The sequence below is a fragment of the Bombus vancouverensis genome, unplaced genomic scaffold (genome assembly GCF_051014615.1).
Source record: "Bombus vancouverensis nearcticus unplaced genomic scaffold, iyBomVanc1_principal scaffold0037, whole genome shotgun sequence".
Lineage (NCBI taxonomy): Eukaryota > Metazoa > Arthropoda > Insecta > Hymenoptera > Apidae > Bombus > Bombus vancouverensis.
The window spans coordinates 310,411-336,011 of record NW_027468928.1 but is presented as its reverse complement, the minus strand read 5'-3'; the positions used below and the strand labels follow the sequence as shown (position 1 = coordinate 336,011).

Sequence of the window (25,601 nt, the reverse complement as noted above, 5' to 3'; positions counted from 1 at the left end):
TACCTTGGCCAGCAAAATGATGGCTAAGCAGTAATAGAAACCCTATGTGACCGGCATCCAGCGATAGCCCCTCCACAGGAGCCGGGTCCTTGATATAAAAAAGTACCACTCGAGTCGTTGTAAGAACATTCTTTTCTGTGCTGTTTGACCATTCTGTACTCTGTCAGCGTTCAATAAATTTTCTAATAACAATCAAAATTTAAGTACGAATTTCTCACCTTGCGTGCGGAACGTGAAATTACCCCGAATCGACGTGACAAAATTGGCGATCCTGCCAGGATCCACTCATCGCATCAAGAGGAAACTTCAACGGGAACTCTACGGATTCTACAGCGAAGGACCACGGTCACCTCCTTGATCAAAAGAAGGATCTGCAAAGAATCTCGGTAAGCTGGCTTTCGTACATTATCGAAACCGTAAGCCTGAAATACGTTCTGAAGATAGTGACTCTTCTTCCGCCGAAAGTGTCATATTTCTCAGCATGAACCCAACTGACAAGAGTACCGCTAAACAAAACGAACTAATCGCTACCCTGATTGAACAATTTGAAAGCCTAACTCACGAGTTTAGAAGCTTTAGAAACAGCACCGATCAAAACATTAAAAACATAAAAGAATTTGCGGAAACTAGCGATAGAAATCGCTCTAAAGAAATACGCGACCTTGCAAAAACCATGGAAATAAAATACGACACCGAGACTGACCAGTCGCAAATAAACGCCCATTTAGAAACCGCTGCTGATAACGTAACGGATGACGAAACTGACGGACCGAACACGTCACAAAGACCACGAGCCGCATCTAGCCGCGCCGCGAATAAACCAATAAACAACTACAACGAAGATCGAGGGCTCGAGGCAGATAAGGCCATACGAACTGTCGAGACACTACGAGGTCGAGATGACGTAGGCGTTGAAAATTTCATCTTATCGGTCCGCAAAGCAAGAGCTAGGCAAGGCAAGTGACAGAGAGCTATTATTAGATCTCATACTGATCGAAAAGATTACCGACAACGCGAAACGAAACATACGATATCTAAAAATCAACTCGTTCGAAGACTTATATTCATGCTTAAGACAACGCGTATTAACACCAACAACTATTAGCAACTGTAGGGACAAATTAAAGAATTTAAAACAAGGGGCAACAGAAAGTGTACAATCTTTTAACTCCAGATTCCGACAACAGCTAAACGAATTAAATTATGCAGTCCAAAACGAAAACCGCACACCAACAGAACGACGCGTAGCTATAGATATTGAAGAACGCGAAGCACTTAAAACATATTTGCTCAACTTACGATAGGAGATAGGACAGATGGTGGTATCTAGCGATCCAAAGAACCTGAACCTTGCCCAACAACTAGCAGCTGATAGAGAACAATGGTTACGAGAAGCAAATCGTGTTGCCAACCGCCCAAAGAATCAATCTCACAACATTACATTAGTATCCAAGCGAACTACTACCGATTCACAGCCACAAACTTCTGCTCAGCTACCTAGCAGACCATTAGACGACCGCATGAAACCGAAGTGTCCAAAGTGTTTACGAATTGGACACACAGCCGAAAAATGCTACTCTCGAAATTTTCCATTCGCTAGCCAAGGAAAGATTCCACCTCGAGTAAACCAAACAACGGAGAACCCAGAGGAAGCTTACCTCGAGTTAACTGCACCACCACCGGAAGATTACTATCAATCGTACTGCAACGAAGAGACGGAGGAAGAGCCAGATTCCTCATCGATACCGGAGCAGGAATCAACCTTATAAAAGAAAAAGCCTCACTAAACGTCCAAACTTCTAACCCAAAAACCTTCCTAATGGGAAGTGACAAACATACCACTAACAAAATTTGCAATTTAACCATGCTCAAGAAAAATCATCAATTCTACGTAGTCCCTAACAACTTTCCCCTAATCGAAGATGGAATAATCGGACTCCCATTCCTTACAAAGTATCAATACAGCGTCACTAACAATAAACTAACCTTAGACGAAATTATATTACCATTCCAGGAAACCGATAGCAAAATAAAACCAGGCGAAACTCTAATCTCAGCCCAATACATCGAAGGAAAGCCCACAACAGTATGTTTCATCAACACTGGTAAGCAAATCTGTCACATTACAAACGAAATAGAGAAACCCGATAAACTAAGCCAAATTAATAAATTCGCACAAATAATACGTACCAAACATATTGATCCAGAACTTCGAGAACCCCTTGAGAAAATCCTCATCAATTACTTAGACGTGTTTAATATGGAAACAGACTCATTACCATGTACCAACTTGACAGAACATACAATCACAGTCAAGACAGACAAACCTATAAACATCAAATCTTATAGACCGCCTGAATGTCATAAAAAGGAAATCGAGACTCAAATCAACGACATGTTAGACAAACAAATCATAGAACCATGGGACAGTCCATATAACGCACCAATTTGGGTAGTTCCAAAAAAATTAGATGCATCAGGCAAACAAAAATGGAGAATCGTTATAGATTTTAGAAAATTAAACGAGCAAACAGACCAAGACGCGTATCCTTTACCAAATTCGGACGAAATACTCGAGCACTTAGGCAAAGCTAAATTTTTCTCGGCCCTAGACCTCTCGTCAGGATTTCACCAGATACCTATGGAGCAAAATTCCAAGAAATATACTGCATTCTCAACCCCACAAGGTCACTTCCACTATAATCGCATGCCCTTCGGCCTTAAAAACGCACCGGCGACGTTTCAACGTATGATGGATACCGCGCTACGGGGGTTAATAGGAAATAACTGTTTCGTATACCTGGATGACATTATAATATTCGGGAGCACCATCCAAGAACATAACCGAAATCTAGCCATTATACTAGACAGACTGCAAAATTTAGGATTAAAAATACAACCGGACAAATGCGAATTTTTGAAACCGAAATTAGAATACTTAGGACACGTAGTAACAAAGGAAGGAGTAAAACCTAATCCCAAAAAGATTCAAGCCGTGAAAGACTTTAAAACACCAAAGACCGCGACCCACATAAAATCATTCTTAGGACTCGTTGGATACTATAGAAAATTTATACGTAATTTTTCTAAAATCGCAATACCATTGACAGATCTCACAAAAAAGGACACTCCATTCTATTGGACCGATAGACAACAACTTGCATTTGACACACTAAAACAAAAACTCTGCGAAGCCCCTGTACTACAATATCCAGACTTTGACAAAACATTCACATTAACAACAGACGCAAGTAACGAAGGGTTAGGAGCAATACTCTCAAAAGACGGACATCCATGCTGTTATATATCCCGAACTTTGAACCCTCCTGAAAAGAATTATTCCACAACCGAGAAAGAGTTATTAGCAATAGTATGGTCAATCAAAAGACTAAGACAATACCTACTTGGTAGAAAATTTAAAATTCAAAGCGATCATCAAGCCTTGAAATGGTTAAAGAATGTTAAAGACCCCTCATCGAGACTCATGCGATGGCGTTTGAGACTCGAGGAGTACGATTATGAAATCGAATACAAAAAAGGAAAAGAAAATACAGCTGCAGATGCTCTATCCCGATTGTATCCTATCACTAATGAAGAAATCCAACCCAATGTAGAAAACCCGGACTATTATGACGAGTATATAGACTGGAAAATCAATATCACCCCAGCTCCGATAACTCAAAAACCTAACCGACCACACTTTAAACAAATTACAAAGACCGAACTGGGAGACTTTAACGAACAGCATTGGTTGCGTCAATTAACCAAACACTTTATTAAACACCGAACCGGACGCTTACAAATAGGAATAAACGACAATAGCTTCAGCACGTTAGAAAAGGTAAATATTCAACTCATGCTAAGGTTTCTAACAACTAGATTCCCTCAAATTAAATTAATATTTGGACAAGATCCGCCAGTAGACTACGATAACGAACAAAAACAAACGATACTACGCGAAAATCATAACGAATTAGTAGGACACTTAGGTATACACCGCACCGTGAAACGAATACAAGAGCACCATCACTGGACAAACCTAGAACAAGACGTTACAGAATTCATACAAAACTGCGACACCTGCCAACGAGAAAAGCTAAATCGTATCAGGGCCAAGGAACAACCTATGATAACTGACACACCCCTTAATCCTAATGACAAAATCGCAATGGACATATTCGGACCTCTCACCAAAACCAAACGGGGCAATCAGTTTATCCTGTCTATCCAAGATCAATTAACCAAATATCTCATCCTCATACCCTTAAAAGACCAAACAGCCAACTCAATCATTAACGAACTTTTGGATCACTATGTGTACATATTTTCCGCACCAAAAAGTATTCTGACGGACATGGGACGAAATTTCGTATGTAAATTGATGGACACATTTGAAAGGGCTTTCAAAATCCGACACATAAAAACCACTTCTTTCCATCCACAATCTAACGGATCCCTTGAACGAACGCATGCCGTAGTAAAGGACCTTATTCGAACTTGTACGACCGACCGACAGAACGACTGGGATGAAAACTTAAAATTAATATGCATGGGATATAATACTTCAGTACACGAGACGACCGGACATAGCCCATTCGAACTAACATTTGGACGACAAGCTAACATGCCATCCTCAATATCAACCACTCCTAGCCTAACCAGAGAACAATTGTTTAACCTCTGGAAAAATCGACACAACGCCTATATAGCTAAAGCAAGACGAGTTACCGAATCTAACAAAAAGCGATACCAGAGGGATCAAATGCGAAAAATTATTAAAACACAGACGATATTCCGAGTAAAAGATAAAGTATGGGTACATAACGATCACAAAACTAACAAGCTAGACCACGAATGGCTAGAACCTGCAGAAATCCTCTCATCCAATCCACCCACCTATCTTATCGAATATTCCAACGGTCACACGCAAAGAATCCACGGTAACAGGCTAAAACCCTACCTTTCAGGAAGAAGACCATAATATGGATCATCATAACACTCGAGTACATTAGAAGCGATCTAGAAGTAAAACCATTGAATTACGCCAACATATTCCTGGAACACATTGACAATTGCTATCTGTACAACGAACAAATAGATATCACCCTTATAGTAGGCCTTAACGATCCAATTGACCAAGTTAATAGATTACAACGCGTAATAGATTTAATAGACCGTCAATGTAAACCACCTTGCGCTTACACACCAGAAATAAGCAGCCTAAAATTTAAGTACAGAAATCTTCAAAACCTGACTCGGCAACTCAAATTATTATTGCGTTATAAAAGCAAACGCGGATTGCTCAATGTCATAGGCTCAGTATCCAAAACTTTATTCGGAACTCTCGACGAAAACGATTTAGAACTCATTAACAAGAACATCGATACATTATTTGATTCCAACAATAAAATAAAAACAATTCTTAGTAACCAAACCGCACTCATCAAACGCGTGCTAGACAATACCAAAACAAATCAACTTGAAAACTTAGCCAACGATATACACAAGATTGAAAACCACAATGAAAAAAACGAAATATTAGTCTCCCTATTAATTCAAACCGAATCTACCATATCAGAACTCCATATAAACATCGACGAAATTTTTAACACTGTTATGTTAGGGAAACAAGGAATCATAAACCCACAAGTTATAGAACCTGAACAATTCTTAAAAACATTTGACCAAATAACGAGACAAAACTTTATGACTAACCATATCGAACCTTCAGTTCAAAACTTTCAACTAATTCTAGATCTAAGCAAACTAAAGGTATGGATAAGAGATAACAAACTTATATATACAATAACTGTGCCGCTTTTGGAAAACAATGAATGGAAAATAACTAAAATTTACCCGATACCTTCCAAACAAAACTCTGTATTCATTGCGCCTGTAATAGAAACTGATTTGATACTAACCGACTCAGAACAATACACCTTTGTCGATAGTCACTACTTAAACAAATATTGTAAACGAACGGCAATCATCCACATTTGTAAAAGAACTCAACCGAGTCACAATAGAATCAATTCACCTGAATGTAGATCAGAATTAATTACTAATCGACAGACGGTCAAAACTTGCCCGACTGCTGTCTTCAAGCTGGAAGAATTGACGTTCGTACCTTTGCAGACGGAAACCCGTTATATTATTATTCCTGCGAAAAATGTACAAATCGACGTGTTATGTAAGACACATAAAATCCTAGAAATTAGACAACCAAGCTTAATTAGCAGTAAAACCGGGTGCATAATCACATACGATCATAATATTATGAAAATAGGAGGATCACATAAAAATATCTCTTACGAAACCAAATTTAAGAATAGCATATACAGCTTCGAAGAAACAGATGTTCCAATATTAGAGAAAATATTAGAAACAGCTCCAAAAGTAACTCACAATTTTAACCAATATAAAGCCAACCTCGACACATTACAAACACAAATCAGTACCCTGCAATTTGAGCGACGCATAAATTCATTGAAGGAATATGGCATATCCACACTACAAATATTAGGAATCATAGCCCTAGGACTAGGAACAATATATGTAATGTACAAATGTAAACTTTTCGAATGTCTACGCCGATCATTTCCTAAAAATGTACGTATCAAAATACTCTGCCCTACCGCTCGCGTAAACAGGATCGATCAAACATCAACAGTACCAAGGACGGTCACCTTCCAAAATATCACCGAAGACGAAGATGAGGGGATCATTCAACTTAGAAGCCCCACCAGAGCCTTACGCTTTAGCGGAGCAAAGCGAAGCTAAGGAGGGGGGAATGTCACGGTGGTCGTGAGAGCGCAACGAAAGGATGGTTATGTCTCACATACCTTGGCCAGCAAAATGATGGCTAAGCAGTAATAGAAACCCTATGTGACCGGCATCCAGCGATAGCCCCTCCACAGGAGCCGGATCCTTGATATAAAAAAGTACCTCTCGAGTCGTTGTAAGAACATTCTTTTCTGTGCTGTTTGACCATTCTGTATCGTTACTCTGTCAGTGTTCAATAAATTTTCTAATAACAATCAAAATTTAAGTACGAATTTCTCACCTTGCGTGCGGAACGTGAAATTACCCCGAATCGACGTGACATCCTCTATGTGCTTCTCGAGCTCTTGTGTCGTCCTGTCTTTGACGGAACATTCTACTTGAAGATCAGCGAGTTGATGCTCGGGATCGTAATTCAATTTTTGGTCGTTAGCAGTAATAAGCTCACGTAACTTCACTTTTGAACTTGATCTTGTTTGGTCTTGATTGTGTTTTCGTGGTGCTTGTGGTGTTCTAAAAGTAATCGTCACGTTGCTTGCATTTTTAGTGCACATTGATACACTGCACTCTGCACAGGCAATGCTTTTGTTGTCATGAAATCTCTCTAACTTTTCAGTAACAAAACCTTTTATTTTATTATTTAATTTTGGATCACGCGCCCCTGGTGAAGATACATTATGTGTTCTCTTTATCTTTATTATGCACACGTTTTCCTTTTGCTCTCAATTTTTCGATCATCTTGTGCTGTTCTATATATTGTGTTCTTATGTTCTTCGCATATAAATCCTGTCGATTGATTTTATCTTTCAGTTGAGGTACATGTTTAATTCTTTACCTTTTTTTTCTTTTTTTTTTTATGGATTTCTTGATAATCTTTTAGAAGTTGCTCGTTATATTTGGAAAGTTTTCTCACTTCGTCTTCAGCTGTTTCCTAACGGGATTTTTCTTCTTCAAGTTTTTCTGTAATCATTTTTTCTAAACTTCTCCATTTATTCTGTTCTTCTTCGAGTAATTCATTACGTTTCGGTATCTGGCTATCTTTTCCTTTAAAACATTTTATTTTATCAGAGAGTTCTCCTATTTTCAAACTTGCTTCATTTAAGGTAACTTTATGAATTTCCGATTGATGCTTTAACATTTGATGTAAGTCTTCTATTGCTGTTTCACGTTCTTTCAACTGTTCATTAAATTCGTTCTTTAGCATATCCACTCGAGAAATTTCGAGTTCTTGAGCATCGTTTCTTCTTTTAGAAATTTGGCTTATTTTCTCTCGCCTGCTGCTACATGTTGCTGTCATTTTATCAACTTCTTTCTTCTTTTTTTTTCTTTTTTTTTTGAACTTAAAATCTTGATTTGAGATTTGTGTTTCACTATATGATTTATTATTATTAACTAGTTCAACATTATTCTCAGTAGATTTTTTTTCGCGTGATTTTTATACTTATTTAAATAGTTTAACATGAGCAAATGCATCGTACGTCAGATATACCATTTTTAATAAATTGTCGCCTTTACAACTCGAGTTACCTCTGAACGAGTCGCATGATTGATCAATAAGCCATGAGTAATTATGCAAATTCAGTTTTTTTTCATCTATTTATTTGAATATTATAATATTATAGTCTTATAATATTATAAGACTTTACATTGAATATTTTATTAAAATTGTAAGTTTTCCATAAACGCTTCAAAATCCACAGTCTATTGATCAACTCCTCTATCCTTTCTCTTTCTCCTCACTAAAATAGATAAATTCCTAATGTAGTTTGTGGATAAAATTTTTTTTTTTTCTAAAGCAAATCACATTTATCATCTGATATATTTTTTGAAATAATTTCTGTCTGTACATTTTCTTCTTTTTCCTTACTCCTCTTTCTCTTTCTAATGAATTCTTTTTATTCCGTAAAATAGTTTTTGTATATTCAATTTTGTTAAGTGCAATCCTTATTTCTGATAACTTACTTTTATTAGATAATTCTTGTGAATCTTCTACTACATCTTCCATATCATTTTGAGTGCGGCTTCTACCTTCAGTAAATTTAATATCTTGAACCGTATCATTAATTTCAATAGCTCTTTCGGTATCAAGTAAATCGCACTTATTATTTAATATACCTTTTGAATTGACTTCTGTCTCTGCAGTTTCTTCTTTTGTATCTTCTTCGAGTTTTCTTTGTTCTTCTAATCCACCCTTCTCATTTTCTAGGATCTTCCTTGTATCTTCATCTTTTTTAACTTCGACTTTATCCGATCTCCTAGGTCTGCCTCTATGTTTCGCTTCATCAGTTGCTATTACACCCGTTACTGCATTATCATTTTCTACAGTTTTATACCTATCGCTATCACTAGCTGTGTTCGTTAAAAGAACTTCCCTTCGTTGACGAGTATCAGTTGTTTCGTTTTCATTATCTGAAATTGATTTTTGTTTAACACCTCTTTTTTCTTCTTTGGCAAATTTATTTTCTACATTTTCCGATGCCTTTTGTTTATTAATTATTTCAGACTTGTCTTCGATTAATTTCGTCTTTAAAGCGCTTCGCAAAATTTTATTTGTGTTTGATTGTCTGGTTTGATTATAAACAATTTCTTCAAATTTTGGCGAAGTAGCAGGCTTTGCAGCAACATTATAACGACTGCTCCGTTTACTACTATCTAACATAGATGGAGATGGATTCTTGTCATCTTTATTCTCTAAAGACTTCTCTTGTGTATTAGCATCTAAATTTCTCGACATAAGATCTGCTGAAGTTTTTGATTCTGTAGTGTCACACGCATTTTTCGCTGTCATCATTTGGTCTTCTTCTATAAGCAAATGTTCATTATTGTAAGCATTATCTCTTGCTTTTTGTATGGATTCTAACGATATATTTTGTTCAACGTTGTCTATTGATTTTGTATCATTTTCAGCAGTTGATTTACTAACTGCTTCTAATTCCTTCGTTTCAATTTGGTTTTCTTTATTTGTATCGCCGTCCAAAATATTTCTCATTGAAATATTATCCTTCTTGTTATGATCTTTTTCTGCTTCTCCTAAACTTTTACTTTTTTTGTCAAACCATTCTTGTAAATTTTGAGTATCTTGTGACGAAGATGATGATAAATCATTATACAATACTGCAATATCTTCTTTCCTTCGTTTCACAGACTCTTTCTGGTATTCTGTTGAGCTATTGACATCAAACATTAAATCTGTTTTAATGAAAATATAATCCTGTGAAGCGGTGTCAATTGATACTTTCTTTTCATAAGAATTTTCTACATTAGACTGCAATTCTTTTGAAAATTCTTTCAAAACCATTTCTTCATTTCCTACAGTAACGTCTGTTTTCTCCAAGCTTTTGTTCAAATTATTAGAAACTAAACTACCCTGATAACTCCGACTAGTCGCTGCTTTAATAGTCTCCTTTAACAGTTTTCTTAACTTGATTTCGTTCTGCTTCTGCATAGCGTCTAGTATGGCCCGAATACTTGGATCCACACCAGTAGCCATAGCCAAGCCGGTGAAAATTATCCTTTGTTCCGTGGTATATATAGGGTAAAACGAATGGTAGACCGCAGCATAGTGGTTTCCAACGATCCACACTTGTTCTAATTCCTCACTCAACGTCTTTCGTGTCCATTGACGTAGAAAAAGGTAAGTTATTGTAATATCGGTATATATTAAAGGTGTAATTTTGTCCGATTAATTATAATTTATTAATAATGGATTGAAAATACAGATATTAGTTAGACAGAGAAACGATGTTTGATTAACAGGAAAACTAAATGCAACGCTCGTATTTACATCAAATAACTTGACAACTATTTGGTAACTCTCTCTCTCTCACTAGCAACTCTAACACTCGACAACAGTCGCAACTCAATTCTAACGACTCTCTGCTTCGACGTCTCGATCAACTCTGAACCTCGCCAATGCATTCCTGCTCGGTCCTGCACACACACACACACACACACACACACACACACACACACACACTTTTCGGCTCACATACTCTGGCCTCTCGATTGCCACTCCTTGAAATATGAAACCGTACTTCTGTTTTGACGCTGCTTATCTTTTCTCGCGTCACTGTTACTAGGCGCTCTTGGATGTAAACAAACCACAAAAAGACGGCATACACGGTGTTTTCTAATTTCAGCTGATCTCCAATCAAAGTTATTCTACGATATTACATTATCGTATAATAATAAGCTTTTAATCGTTTAATAATAACTCGTCAAGTAGAAATTCCACACGAAGCATTGTGAAGAATAATACTTGAAGAAGATCTATGTTCTTACGAGATTGGCTGTGAACAAGAACTTTGTTGGATAGATTGTATCGTTTGACGAAAATTTTATTGTTGAAAGTTAAGAAAGTTGGAAAGAAAACCCACGCTGTCTCGAAGATGTCTTGTTTTTCAGATGCTGTAAATTGACAAATAACTAGATATTAGTATTGACATTATTTGATGTCATATCTGACCTTAAAGTATAAATAAAATCAATCTAGGAATTAATGAAATCTCAAACATTTTTTCTAAGAAAACAGAAGTTTTGTTCCTCCTAATGAGTATCACATGATGCAATAGAAAAATAATTTGACATTGAAAATCGTGTCAAGATGAATTTCGAAGCTATAAAATCGTCTTAAAAAAACGCTGTGATAAAAAATTTTTTGACACCTTGTACAAAGGTGTATATCAACGTAACTGTACCTGTATGTCTATATTCGAGATTATTTATCTATTCAAGATAGCAAAGTAAAAATACTATATAGAGGATTTAATTAATGTGTGGATCAACGTATGTATCACTATATGTAACAATAATATTGACTGTATATGTACGTGTGTAATAAAAGATTTCCGGTTTACAATGTTTACGATACTGATATAAAAATACCATATAGAGGATTTAATTAACGTGTATATCTACGTATATATCATTATATGTAACAGTAACATTATGTGCATATGCGTATAATACTGGTTAAATGTTAAATGTTAATATTGGTTAAATGCGTTAAAATGAAATGTTATTTACCTATTCAAGATAGCAAAGTAGACATACCATATAGAGGATTTACTACTGTTAACACTCGGTATTCTCGTATTCAAAGTATTTAACCAAATAATTTGGGAATCCAGCGGACGAGCTTGTATTTAATATGATTATATTTAATATAACAACTTTACTCAATATACGCGTAGGATTTTAAATGTCATGAGGGTTGCAGCGGACTCAATTTTAATGTACCTCGATATCTTAGCTTCTTATAATATCCTAATAAAATGTCATTTATCGATTACAATTGTCCTGTCGTATTTTATAGTGTTTGCATTACAGGTTGTTAATAAACCTGAATTATGCACAAAGGAATTGCCGTTAATAACTTAAGATTCTCTGCCCGTCGTACAGGGTACACATAGTAATTATTCTCGACGATCGTAACGTTTAAGTCCAATTCGAGCTTATAGTCCCATGCGAGTTAAACAACGACAATAGTTTGAATTTCTATTTGTTCGTTTGTCGTCTGTTTATACCCGGAGCACCTGCTGTAAACCAATACAAAATTTATTAGATCTATAAATAACACATATAAAACTTATTAATTTATAATTAATATAAAATAGGAGAGCACGAAACTTCCTATTTTATGGATATGTTAAATCTTTGTAAAAAATACCATATCATTAGTATCATTTTAATCGTTCTAAAGGATTTAGCCGCATAAAGCTGTGACCCTTGGAAGAATCGATGTTCACGCGTGACAAATTGAAATTGTGCGAAGGTTCCGGTACGAACATCACAAGCCGAACATCGATACCAGGGGCACAGGCACATGTTCTGGGTTCATTATATATTTATAAAAGGCTGACGATTCAGTAGATGGTCCGGGTAAATTTAAATTGTAAATGAACGCATTGCTGGTTTCAAGTAAAAGCCTGGATAAGAGCGGATATGGTATGAGAGTCTGTCGTGGAAAGGGGAACAGGCCGCTTTTATTTGTAAAGTTTGAATCTCCTCGATATTGAAGATGTTGAAGCTGCAAGTATGTATTTCATTTTAATCCATTCGAGACCGAGATTTAATTGTAAAACGATACCTAGGTGTCGGTACGATCTGAATGTTTAGTTGGAATGATTCTGTGTTTTACTCTCTCCAGGGTATCCTTTTCATACTTTGATTTTAAATCGATGACAATCTTAAATAGTATGCCTCATATTTTTAAAATATAAAATTATATACTATGTTATTCTATAATGTATTATGTACAGTTATATATATATATATATATATAATATCAATAATTCTATATTGAAAAAAATATGAAATTAACATGATATATACATTACTACATAAGTTATATATAAAATATGTATATTATACCCTTGCCTACTGACTGATATGAATTTCTTTCGGTCTCGAATGCGTTAAAAGAGAGCGCAAAGAAGTCGAAATTACTTATTGTAATTAGTAAAACGACCTGAGAGGCAGACAGATACAAGAAAGAAGGAATATTATATTAGCGGCATTATCATGTTTTTGCTCTCTTTAATTCTTTCATCGAGACAGACAATCTACAGGTATTAATCGACCAATTTCTCCAAGCTGATAACTTCGAATTGATGTTTATATATAAGAAGTGTTATGTGTTAATCTGTCTAAATGTTTAAAAGGTGTTATAAATTAAATGTTGTTAAACGATACGTAATTGCCTTTTGATCGTAAATTTTACTATCAAGGGGTCTTTTATGTATGCGTAATCATTGTGAATTATAACAATTTATGTGATCGATATTAAAGGTGTTTAAAAGCATGTATTTTTTTCTATATTATTATTCTCCTATATTATTATCCTATATTATTATAGCATTCCTATATTATTATAATATCCAATTACATGTTGATACACAAGATATACAGATTATTATTTATAACGTTTTAGTTTTTTTAATTGAGTCATTCATTTAGTACAAATGATAAGAAATTGGTAATAATTCACAAAAAAAGGATATCGTAGTAGAAATATTATAAAAAACCATTTTCTGTTTTAGTGTAGAGTTACTCCTTCTTACAGACAGTGTCGTACAAATCTGTACGTCTCTGAGAAAATGTAGGTATCCGAGCCCTTACTTCCTCAACAACTTTTAGATCTGATAGAAAAAAGAAACATACGAAGTAATAAGTAATGCTTACGAATAAATTCAATAAATACAAAGGAAGATGGCTAAATCGATAAATTAACGAGACTAAAAATTAATTACATCATGGATCTCTCGCTTTTAATTTTAAGCTGTAAATTACCGATATCGGTGACTGCCATATTCTCTTGAGTTTCCAAATCGTAAAGAATCTTTCCCCAGGGATTGGTCAACTGTGTATGTCCCCATGCGACGTAACTTGCTTAAGGAACACGAGCCGGTGATATGCAGGCAACGTATAATTGATTATCATTCGCTCTGAAACGCTGAAGTAATGACCAGTGCAGTGGTCCAGTGGTCATATTGAATGCCGCTGGATATATCAGCATTTGGCAACCTAACCCAGAGAAGCAGGAAATAACTTCGTAGTTGCACGGTTCACATTCCATCATTTCTGAATATGCGAGGACAGTCCTCTTATTGTGCTTTTAATTCTTTTATTTGTTTCATTTTCAGCAAATATACTGGTTTTTTAAATTAAGCTTCTTTTTATACAGAGTTACAGATTATATTAATTTTATATAGAATATATTTAAGAAAGATATTTAATTTTTTGCTAGTTAAGTATTGATCGATTAAGTTACTGTACCTTTGTTCCGATAAATGCGTGCCATTTCCTCGAATCTAATATCATAGCAAATGCCAATACCTATTTTGCAGCCCTTCACATCGAACGTCGTTAGGGAGTTACCAGGACTGAGTGAATCACTCTCTCGAAAAGTAATCTTATTAGGAATGTCGATGTCGAATAGATGTACCTAATAACATAAAAATGTGGTCGCTAATTATATTGCTGCAACTTTTGTAATTTAATATCAAAGTTACCAACTCCTAAACTTTAATTATTTTTTATTTAATAACTGACAGCGTTTTTATCACTTTCTTTTATTAAAAAATCTTATCATTTAATAATGTTTAAAAAGGAGAAAAAATAAGTATAATAATATTTTAAGTATGTGAAAAATTTATACAACAACAAACACATTACAACAAAAATGGGCGTTTCCCGTATCATAACGTATTTTATAAACCGTAAATTATAGAATTGGTTATAGTATACGTATGTACATATGTATATTCCTAAATTATTCCTAGATAGAGTCACTTTCTTCACCCCGATATTTTCAAATTCAAAGCCATAAAGGAATATATTACTTACCTTTCGGTGTCTTGCTATCAAAGTTCCATCGGGACCCCAAATAGTACAGGTATTGTACAATTTATCGCCCTCTATTTCAGGCATCGTACCACCAACTACATAGATGTTGTTTTCTTTAGCTGCGTTCGATGAAGCAACGCTCGTTTCACCATCAGGAATACTCTCGCCGTATTTAGGAAAGTACTCTGCATTGCAATATTTCAATTAATGAAAAATAACTGTCTTTTGTTCCAACCATAAATTAAATTGAAACGTTTGTCAGTTTTTTATTTTCTAAATTATCAAAATAACTAAGTTTTATATTTCGACTTAATTAAATATGCAATTTCTTAGCTAATAGTATATATAATAAATTGTTTCTACAGGTTCAAAATGAAAAATGAATATTTAGAAATATTTAATTACGACAATGCTATTTGTGTTAGCATCAGTGGCTTGTTACTCAACGACTTTGCTAGTACTTTTTGAAACATAAAGTTAGTTTTCAATTAACACTTATACTAGAGGCGGAATTATAAATGCAAAATAATTGATAATACTAATTTATAAGTACCCAATTATTAGTATCTTAAAAAATATATTTATACAAAAATCACGATAATCATGAAAATGGGGAAATCCTATATTCTCGAATCAATTCACAATTTATTTTGTATATTAATTAGATTCCGCGCTCATCAGTACGTACTCACTGGCGACATCGAGAAAATGTATCGGCAATTCCTCGTACGACCAGAGGATCGGAAATATCAAAGGATATTATGGCGCAGCGCGAGTGGAGAAACAGAAACATATGAGCTTAACACCGTAATACTCTTATCATAGAAATAGAAGCAGTCCTCAATTCCCGCCCGCTAACTCCTATCTCCACCGATCCAAATGATCTCCTAGCCCTCACTCCCGGACATTTCCTCATTGGCGATTCATTAATGTGCTTACGTGATCGAGATTTCAGAGACATTCCATCGAACCGACTCTCCAAATGGCAGCATATCCAACAGCTTAAACAACATTTTTGGAACCGCTGGCATAAGGAGTATTTGAACGAGCTAACCAACCGCAATAAATGGAGCAAGGGTGGACACAGCATCCAAAAGGGCACAATCGTCATCCTCAGAGAGGACAACGTTCCCTCCATGCATTGGCCTCTGGGCCGAGTTATCAAGGTTCATCCAGGCGCCGATGGTGTCATCCGGACAGCTACAGTTCAGACGGCAAAGAGCATTTTGGATCGGGGCGTCAAAAGGCTTGTCCCACTGCCAATTCAACCCGATCTCGAGAAACCCGAACAACTAGCCACCGAGACGAAATAAGATGGGAACTTCAACCACACCTCGCTAGTTTGATCGGTACCCTCTCAACGGGGGGAGAATGTTACGCCATGCGGCTTACCATAGGTCATATTCTTAACTATCGATCGCGGCACTATAATGTCGCAGACGGATCGTCGCGTCTGCCCGGCAAACAAACATTGTAGTGGCAAGCGCGTGGTTCATTAAGCAGGGCGACTTCCAGAAACGTCGACTCGTGGCCCGTATTTTACCTCGCAGTAAAAGAATGTGGCGTGATCCGAACGTAGTGGGGGTCGCCTTCCAGAAAAAACGAAAAAAATCGAAAGGCGTTCAGAACTTTTCGAGAAGTCGAACCGTCAACACATGTGGTATGTCGCGCATTACTTATCAACCAAAACGCAGTTACATTTTTTTTGTTCCTTTTATATCTTTCTAGTTAATAAGTTGTTGAAATAAACATTAATTTATTTGTGTTAATTCTGTGGAATTTCATTGAACTACCCTTATTATCATAATCGAAATAAGGGGATCGATCAGTTCGTGGCGTCGATTATTTAATCATAACGGGAACTTACAACTCTCGTTGACGTGCTATCTCGCGATCGCGTCTCTCCGCGAACGGTCGAAACAAAATGATTCACTAAAAACTGTCCTGAATTCCTAAGAATTTATTTACCGCAAAACTGACAAAGTGTTTATTTAAAAAATGAGGTTGAAGGTAGTCCTTTTCTTTCATTTCATTCATTTTCATTTTCTTTCTTAAGTATGGCTAACACAATATCTAATCAATTAAAATTTTATATTTTCACGTGAAAAGTTTCTTTAGATAATTATTATCAACATGATGACTAACTCTTACGGATTAATACGTGTCTGTAGGGCAATCCGGTGGACTTGATCGGCTTTTTACTTCGAAAGTTGAGTAATCGGTGTCGCTTTCTTACGCATCTTTGAACTGTATAAATGTTTTAAAATTGTTTGATCCAGAATGTACCACACCGGACAATCAAGAAGGCAGGTGCCTTGACTACAGAAAATGTAAACCTCTGCAAGAAATATGGCAGATACAGTACCGTACAGCCACCGATTTTTATAGACGATCAGTGTGCAGATACCAGGGCAATGTTACGATCGTTTGCTGTCCGGACGATCCAAACAAAGAGAAGAGAGAAATTTTAATAAAAACTGTGTATAAGTATAAGGCTTGGCGACCACCATACTGTGGTTTTAGCAACGTCTCTCATACCAGGGTGGTCGATGGTAAACCAGCTGAACTTGGTACGTTTTATGTCTTTCTTTCCGATTAATAATAAGCCATTTACTGCAAAGAATGAACTTTAAAGGCATTAAACAGCACATCAATGTACATTTCAATTAGACTAAATAATAATGCTATGATTTTATCGGTAGTAACTTTACTTATTAACTTGAATTATTTCTTTCTTCTACTCCATGTTAGGAAGAGTATCTTTTTGCTTGAAATAAAAAATTGATATAGGAGTAATAATATAGATAGAGATCAAAAACTGTTAGGGCAGAAATTACACGTTTGAACTTTATAGTTCAGTATAGTTCAAATAGAAATTATATAGAATTATTTAATAATTTGTATTCCACTGGAATAAAAATTTAATTTCTGTCTTTATCAAATCTCTATTTCAGAGTATTTGTACGTATGTACTTATCGTCTGCTGTATGATCGAATATCAAATAGATAATAATCGTTGTTACTCATTATGTGAGAAAAAATTATGTATATTCACAACTATGACTATTGCATTTTAGGCGCTTGGCCATGGATCGCTGCATTAAGTTTTCGTAATCCCCGAAACCCAGACAAACCACTATGGAAGTACGGAGGTTCCCTGATAACGGCTAGGCATGTTTTGACCGCAGCACATTGTGTACATATGGATGGAATAGAAAACATACACAATCATAATATTGCCATTCTTAGATTGGCGGAGGAGGTGCCATTTTCGAGTAAGTCCTCAAATATATATATATGTATATATATATATATATATGCTATTGAGTATTACTGAAGTATCATATCCTGAAATTTCTTACTGTACACATATATTGTGTCATAAAGCGTGTACAATTCTTTCTCATACTTTTGGTCATTCGTTTCCTGCATTTTCATTTATTTTTTTATTTTTCAGGGTACGTATATCCCATTTGTACGAAAGAGCCCCTACGAAAGAGCAACTTCGTCGGCTATAACCCCCTTGTTGCTGGATGGGGAACGTTAAGACATAGTAAGTGATATCAATTTTATAATAAAATTAAACAGTTCCAGTCTTAAATATCTTTCTTATTTTCTTCGTAGGACGACCACGACGTAATGCATTAATGGAAGTACAAATGCCAGTGATTAAGAACGCCGAATGCAAAATAGCTTATTCCAAATTTCCTAATGCACCTGATATCACTGATGGTATAATATGCGCCGAACATGCTCAGGGTGGAGAGGATTCTTGTACGGTAATTAAGTTATAGAGTTACTACAAACTATACGGTATCTGAAGACACGTCAATTCGAATTAACATCAAATCGACGTCTTAAACATTAGAAATAATAGATAAACACAATTTAATAGTCTTGCCCACTTCTCACACCTCATTATGGTATTTAATCTAATTTCCTTCTAATCTTAGTTTTGCTCAAAATACATATAACATGTACATTATAAATTGGAGTATTTCAATACACAAATCAATAGAAGATTATTACTGTATATAAGTATAATTTCAATACAATTCGATCGATATATTTCAGTATCTTTGATTAAAAATTTAACGATCCTTTCAGGCTGACCGCGGCGGACCACTGCTGATACAACATGAATGAACCTCGTATTTAATAGGTATTGTGTCTTATGCTTATAAGTGCGGCACAGCTGGGTATCCCAGCGTTTACACTAGGGTCACATCGTACCTTGACTTCATTCTCCAAGCGATGCAATAATATGATATTACTGTTCCATAAATATCATTGTGTAAAAAACGTAAAGTTGGATTTTCTTATTGTGGAGATAAGAAACAGCTCAAATTTACATTGTTTTGTACGTTACAAATTATAGGCTTAAAATGTACGAAATGTAACTTTGAAACGACACTAATTTTTTACGCACGATAAACCTCCAGGACTTAGGTATGTAAAGATGATAAACGTATATTAATTCTATTAATTTGGTAATAATAAACCAACTTTCTGAGAAGTTCTGTAAATTTCGTTTCTGTTGTATCAAGAGAATAATGGAATATTCCACTTAGATCGTATACTTCTTGTATGTACATACAAAATTTTCCGGCTAATCTAAAACACTTCATAAGATAGAGAGCTTCTGGAAATTCGGACACAGAGAGTACATAAAATACAAGATAAGTCTCGTGTCTTTCAAAATTATTTTTTATTCGCTAAAAACGTCCTGTGTACTCATGCAATCACATGCAACCTCGATACTTCACTTATTTTTTATCACTTTCCAATTCAATACACTGTTTCTGCATTTTGGACTATATGTAAGAGAAATTTCCATTCAGCCAAAGGTGTACTTACAGATTATAGATTCCTATACGACTCTCGGTAAAAATTTATCCGCACTCCAGATAGTTAAAACTTCTGTCGACCGTATTGATCCATCTGCACTCTTCGTATGACGTCAATATCTGTTCAGTGCTGCTGCGTAGGTTTCATTATGTTACGTCAATTCGTTTGTGACCGTTGCGCGAGTAATGGCGCTTTGCAATGGTGATTTGCAGGAAAACAGTGCAGGATGCTGTGATTCGTTTCTTGTGGTCGGAGGTTATGTTTGATGCCTATATTTATCAAAGATTTAATGCACATTATGGAGAAAGTGTTTTGTCACGAAGTGTGTTTGAATGGGCACAAAAGTTCAAAGAAGATCGCACAAGTGTTATGAAAAAACAGCTGGATGCCCGTCCACATCCACGATGACAACATTGAACGTGCTCATGAACTTATGCTCTATGGAATAGACGAGTGAAGCTGGATAATGTGGCAAATCATTTGCAAATGAGCCACGGCTCTGCTTATGCAATAGTGCACGACAGATTTGGGTTTTAAAAAGTTTGTGCGAGATGGATGCCGAGAAAGCTGATGAAAAGGTGAAGACGACGATGCATTCGTGGTTCGCAGCTCAGCCCAAAACATTTTTTAATGAGAAAATACGAAGGTCCTTCAGCAAATGGACAAAGTGTATACAGAAATTGAGTGATTATGTCAAAAAATGATGTATGTCTTTTTTGACAATTGCTTAAAATAAATTCTACACCGACAGAGCGGGTAACTTTTTACTCACCCTCGTAAGACACTTAAATTTCCAATCTATTATGATGAATAAAAGAGCTTATACTATTAAATCTAATTGTATTTTGTTGCATGAGAGTACACGTGTATGTGATGTACATTACCTTTATATCCCCTTGAACGCTTCAATATTGCGCGTATATACTATATTTTGTACAGCTTCTATAAAATTTTGTATGTTTGTTTAGGCTGTTAATCTAGAGGCTGGAGTACAAAGAAGTGGCACAATGATGTGGGCTGATGACATTTATAATTATCAAGGAATCACCCCTACATTCGCTCAGGTATATATCGTTGACTATAATGTATTTAACATATATGATTGTTAGAATATTAATAATTAATTTTTAATTCTATCAGAATTTTAATGAAACTGTCCCTTGGGAAGGAAGAACTGATACCTTGATATCACGGTTTATACATCCTATATGTACGACAAATTTTAGAACATTATATAACGAAGAACCAGATCGTCGTGGCCATGTGATGTGAATAAAAGGACTTGAATTTGATGATATTTTTATAATGTTAGATAACATAACTAAGTATCTTCACAGTAAGATAGGATGACATGGTTTACATGATCTTAATGTTGTTCACTTGAGTGATGATATTATAAGGAAAAGTGTAATATCACAGGTAGGATGATTCATAATTTAGAACTACTAACTCATGTATGTATTAAAAATTAAAGAAATATATTAAATTTTATAGGATATTTATGTTTAGTAACCAGTAATTCAGAGATTGGTATTCATGGTTACTATAACGAGGCTGTAGAAACGCACCCTTTCTTCTTTGCAAATGGTCCTGTATTTATGTCTAAGCCGAAACTGGAACCTCTGAATAATTTAGATTTATTCTTGTTATTTTCTAAAATACTTATCTACAGTATACCATAAGGAATGATACCGTATCGCACCTAATCAAGTGCCTTAAGAAACATCAACAGGATATCACAGTAATCCCTTATCGACTGATATGTAAGTAAAAGTTATGTGTCATTGTTATACACAGTTATGTGTTAGTGTTATACACAGTTATTTATCATTTTCTATTAATTCAGTTGTAGCCACTACAATATCTATGACACTGGTAGTAATTATAAGAACAATAATGATGTTCTATAAGAGGAAATGATGATTAGGAGCAAAAAGTTACAGGTAAGTCAAAGTATATGTTATTTGCCATTTGAAAAGAAAGTTACTAACTTAGAATTTTTTGATAAATAATAATTGTGCAAAATATATTGGATTTCACATTCGTCAAAAATTGAAATTTAAGAAGCATTGTAATAATATAACATTAATATTTTGATTTTTCAGGAGATATCATGCGGTGGATGGATAATATGTAAAAAATATTAAGCAGTATATGAATTTTCATATTGCGTAGAGATAACAAAATGAATTTTAAAAAATGTCGACATGGTAATAAGAAATAGCATCATGACAAAGAATATATAAACACAGTTTCATTTTTTATAAATAAAAATTTGTTGTTCCAGATTTTGAAATATAGTGAAACGTTTAATTAGTATCTTAATATCTTTAAATAATTATTATTTTAGAATCAATTGTAATTGTATCATACGTACTTTTGAATTCGTGCAAGAACATATGTAATTTTGAAGTAGTTATTATTAGGAAATTGTTAGACGCGAACAGTATGCGAAAAGTTAGTATGCAGTGTAATAATTATCAATCAAAACACAAGAATTAAATTCTTGAGGAAAAAATTTCCGGAATTTCTTATTTACATGATTATAAAGAAATCCATAATAAAAAGGAGCTGCTTTCTAATACTTCTCTTCCTTGTAATGCCTACGTTAATAATAACGAGGTTCGACTTTTTGTTTTTAGAGGGATACTGGAAAATTTGAAAGTACAGTACCATTGGGAAGAAAATCACGATATTGAAAACGATATTTGCAAGTAAATTTCCAAAAAATCTGTTTTCAAATTTTCGCTTTCTATTTCACATTAAAAGAAAGGGCTGCCTTCTTTCTCTGCAAGACAAAACAAACATTCTGAATCTCGTATCAATGATGATGAATGATAAGTTATTTTTCTTTTCAGATTGAACAATATTCCAGATTTATTCATAATTTCATACTACGCGCAGAATAGACTTTCATAGGTATATAAAGGAAATATTAAGTATAGGAAAACTCTTTTTCGTTGTAGGTGACATATGCTTCACGGTTGAACACATGTATTTTTGAACACACATAAATGAAAAAGTACTCTTATGGAGAGAAAGAATTGATACCTTCGATTGACATTAGATAATGTATATAAACTTATGAACAATCACTATCAGTTTGTATTTTAGGTGCACACGCAGATTTGTTGGAGTTCTTATAAAATGTACTTCCTGTACGAACGTTTTATTCTTTCAAATTTTACGATACTATGTCTCATATAATAACTATATGGATTAAACGTAATATAAATGATCCGAAAATAGACTCGAACGACATTAATTGTCTTTCTATTTATACCAATATCGAAAATACAAGTAAAGCTGGAGCAATAGTATGCAAGAATGGACTATTTATTATTTTAAACCAAATCATAGCATATTCAGAATGCACAGTATTATCATGAAATGTAAATGAATCAGTTGTAAACGAACGATTTTACTGTAAAATCATTGCCTCCTTTTTTTCATCTGAAATATAGCAGCAATGAGTACATTCTTTTAATATATAATAAAACGAGATATCTTTATAAAGTTACATATGTCATCACTGGTAACTGTTATCTCGTATGACACCAAATATACCGTTAGTATGGAATGATATTTTTATGAAGATATACTTTAATGATAGATTTTATGAATGAAACGTTATATAAGAAAAATTATCTCTTGTTATTCTATGAAGTGTAGTAGCTAATGAAGATTAATTTTACGAAATATTAGTGCAAAAGAGAATTAAAAAATTAAAAAGATCTAAATAAGATTGTTCGTGTGGCTTAATTATCTCAATTCTGGTACACCACTTGTTACATTCTAACTAATTAGCGCTAAACAATAACTTGCAAATATTAAAGATATTCACACCTTAATATTAACACCTAAAGGTTTTCAGGAAATTTTATAATATTTGATTATTGTATATCTAGTCATTGATTGATAAAATTTCTTGTATAAGCATAGATCGAGGTTGACGTCATACGCAGATTGCATTACAGGTATCGTTTTAATTTATTTTATGGCTAGAATCATTTGAATATTATACGAATAATTATTTCCATTCGAACGATTAATAAATCACGTACCTATAAAAGATATATTATGAAAAAGACGTGACGAAACAAAAAAATATTGGAAATTCCGTTGTCATTAGATCAATTATTTTTGCAATGATTTTTATTTCCATGTAATTACATATGAAATGGGTAATTCATTAACATCTCCTCGAATCGAATATAATTCGTTACACTTCACAACGATTCAAATAATGGACGGGAAATATATAATAAGTTTCCTGTCCTTGCGTTAAAATAGTACTGTACAAATCAGATGATACAGGAAATACCCAAAAAACCCAATTACATCCACATTGCATGACAGCACACTTGCAATGGATTTTTGTGATTTCAATATCACAGACAATGACACAACTAATCAGAACACGTTCGAGGCTATAGACATTGAAATTACCGCGTGTTTAATACGTTTAAAGCATAAATCTAAATTTCACGCGATTATTTCTTTGTACATTGTGAAACTCTTAAATTATCTTAATCGAATAAATAATCCTAATGTAATAAAACATCTTGAAATAGACCTAGATATCTGAAACAGAAACTCGAAGGATAAGAAATCCTAAAAGGTACTAATCCTAAAATAACAAACTCCTAAATAATAAACAAGTGATAAAACCTGTTATAAATAATAAAGCTTACCTGGAATAATCAAATCCTAACTAATCGAAAATAAAATAAGGCAAGCAATTCTTAATCTTTCAAGTAATTTTTCCGAAAACACAGAAAGATAGAGAAATTAAAAAGACGCAGCACAAATTGCAGCACAATGAAAGTTTCAGAGCGATGAATACGATCGTATTAAACTAAATAATTTTCAAAAGTGAAATTACACTGAAACGTATATCGATGATATTTGTCATTTCTACGATCTGTTTCGCTTGATCGTGCTTCTTTTCTGATGTAAATTCAATTTATAATACGAACTAAGTTTCCTTTATTATTATTAGTCCTGCGTCTTTTTAATTCGTCACTTCTTTTATTTCAGAACAATGACGGGCTCCAAGATGCTGTTCGGATGTTTGGCGTTAATTGCTTTTCTGCATCCATTAGTTCACGTTTGTACTTCGAGTAGTACAGCTCAAGGTTTGTACTTCGAGTTGTCTTTTTCCATGCACTTCAAATTCCAATACGATCTGGTCACGTGGCCTTCGTACAATTTCGAAATTTTACCTGTTTGGTAATCGTCAATGAAAAAAGAAGTTATGCGTGACCTCAACACATTGAAACAATTTTTATGATTTTTTATTTGCCGGTTGGTCAGCAAGTTAATGGAAAAATTTCACTTAACTATTCGCGTTAATTTCTTCGGTTTAACTTTTGGGAAATGCTTCGTTAGCTTCGGGAATATTCCAACGATTCGTTTTACGTACAAAATAAGCATGATAAATATTACATCACGGTAATGAAAACTATTGGCGTGATACCTAAGAGAAAGATGCAGAGACATTCTTAGAATTTCTAATGACACCTTTATAGATTTCTCGTTTAATATCGCTACTACATTTGAATCACTTTTACCTAACGGTGTCACATAGTCTCGTTGGAAATTTGTCAAATTCCTTAAAATGATCA

General features: G+C 34.5%; 1 protein-coding gene, 1 long non-coding RNA gene and 1 pseudogene across 5 annotated transcripts; 2 read left to right on the top strand and 1 right to left on the bottom strand.

Moving 5' to 3' along the window:
- Nucleotides 1–11,893: 11,893 nt before the first annotated feature.
- LOC117162959 (omega-amidase NIT2-A-like) lies at nt 11,894–20,121 on the bottom strand. Its single transcript, XM_076626976.1, has 5 exons — nt 19,984–20,121; nt 15,127–15,311; nt 14,557–14,725; nt 14,071–14,304; nt 11,894–12,317 (listed from the first exon to the last, which is right to left on the bottom strand). The coding sequence occupies exons 2-4, from the start codon at nt 15,208–15,210 to the stop codon at nt 14,171–14,173; spliced, it is 387 nt and encodes a 128-aa protein (XP_076483091.1). The 5' UTR covers nt 15,211–15,311; nt 19,984–20,121; the 3' UTR covers nt 11,894–12,317; nt 14,071–14,170.
- Nucleotides 18,502–19,315, top strand: LOC143304486 (venom protease pseudogene; annotated as a pseudogene). The gene is made up of 3 exons (XR_013061152.1): nt 18,502–18,679; nt 18,751–18,905; nt 19,234–19,315. The product of XR_013061152.1 is annotated as a venom protease pseudogene (transcript).
- Nucleotides 20,122–20,158: 37 nt separating the features above from the next.
- LOC143304500 (uncharacterized) lies at nt 20,159–21,934 on the top strand. Of its 3 annotated transcripts, none has more exons than XR_013061166.1 (3): nt 20,159–20,730; nt 20,943–21,038; nt 21,115–21,802. It is a non-coding gene; the product is annotated as an uncharacterized LOC143304500 (long non-coding RNA). The 3 variants fall into 3 exon arrangements; XR_013061167.1 differs by lacking the exon at nt 20,159–20,730 and adding an exon at nt 21,821–21,934 and having other exon boundaries at nt 20,741–21,038; nt 21,115–21,737; XR_013061165.1 differs by lacking the exon at nt 20,159–20,730 and having other exon boundaries at nt 20,737–21,038.
- Nucleotides 21,935–25,601: the final 3,667 nt, after the last annotated feature.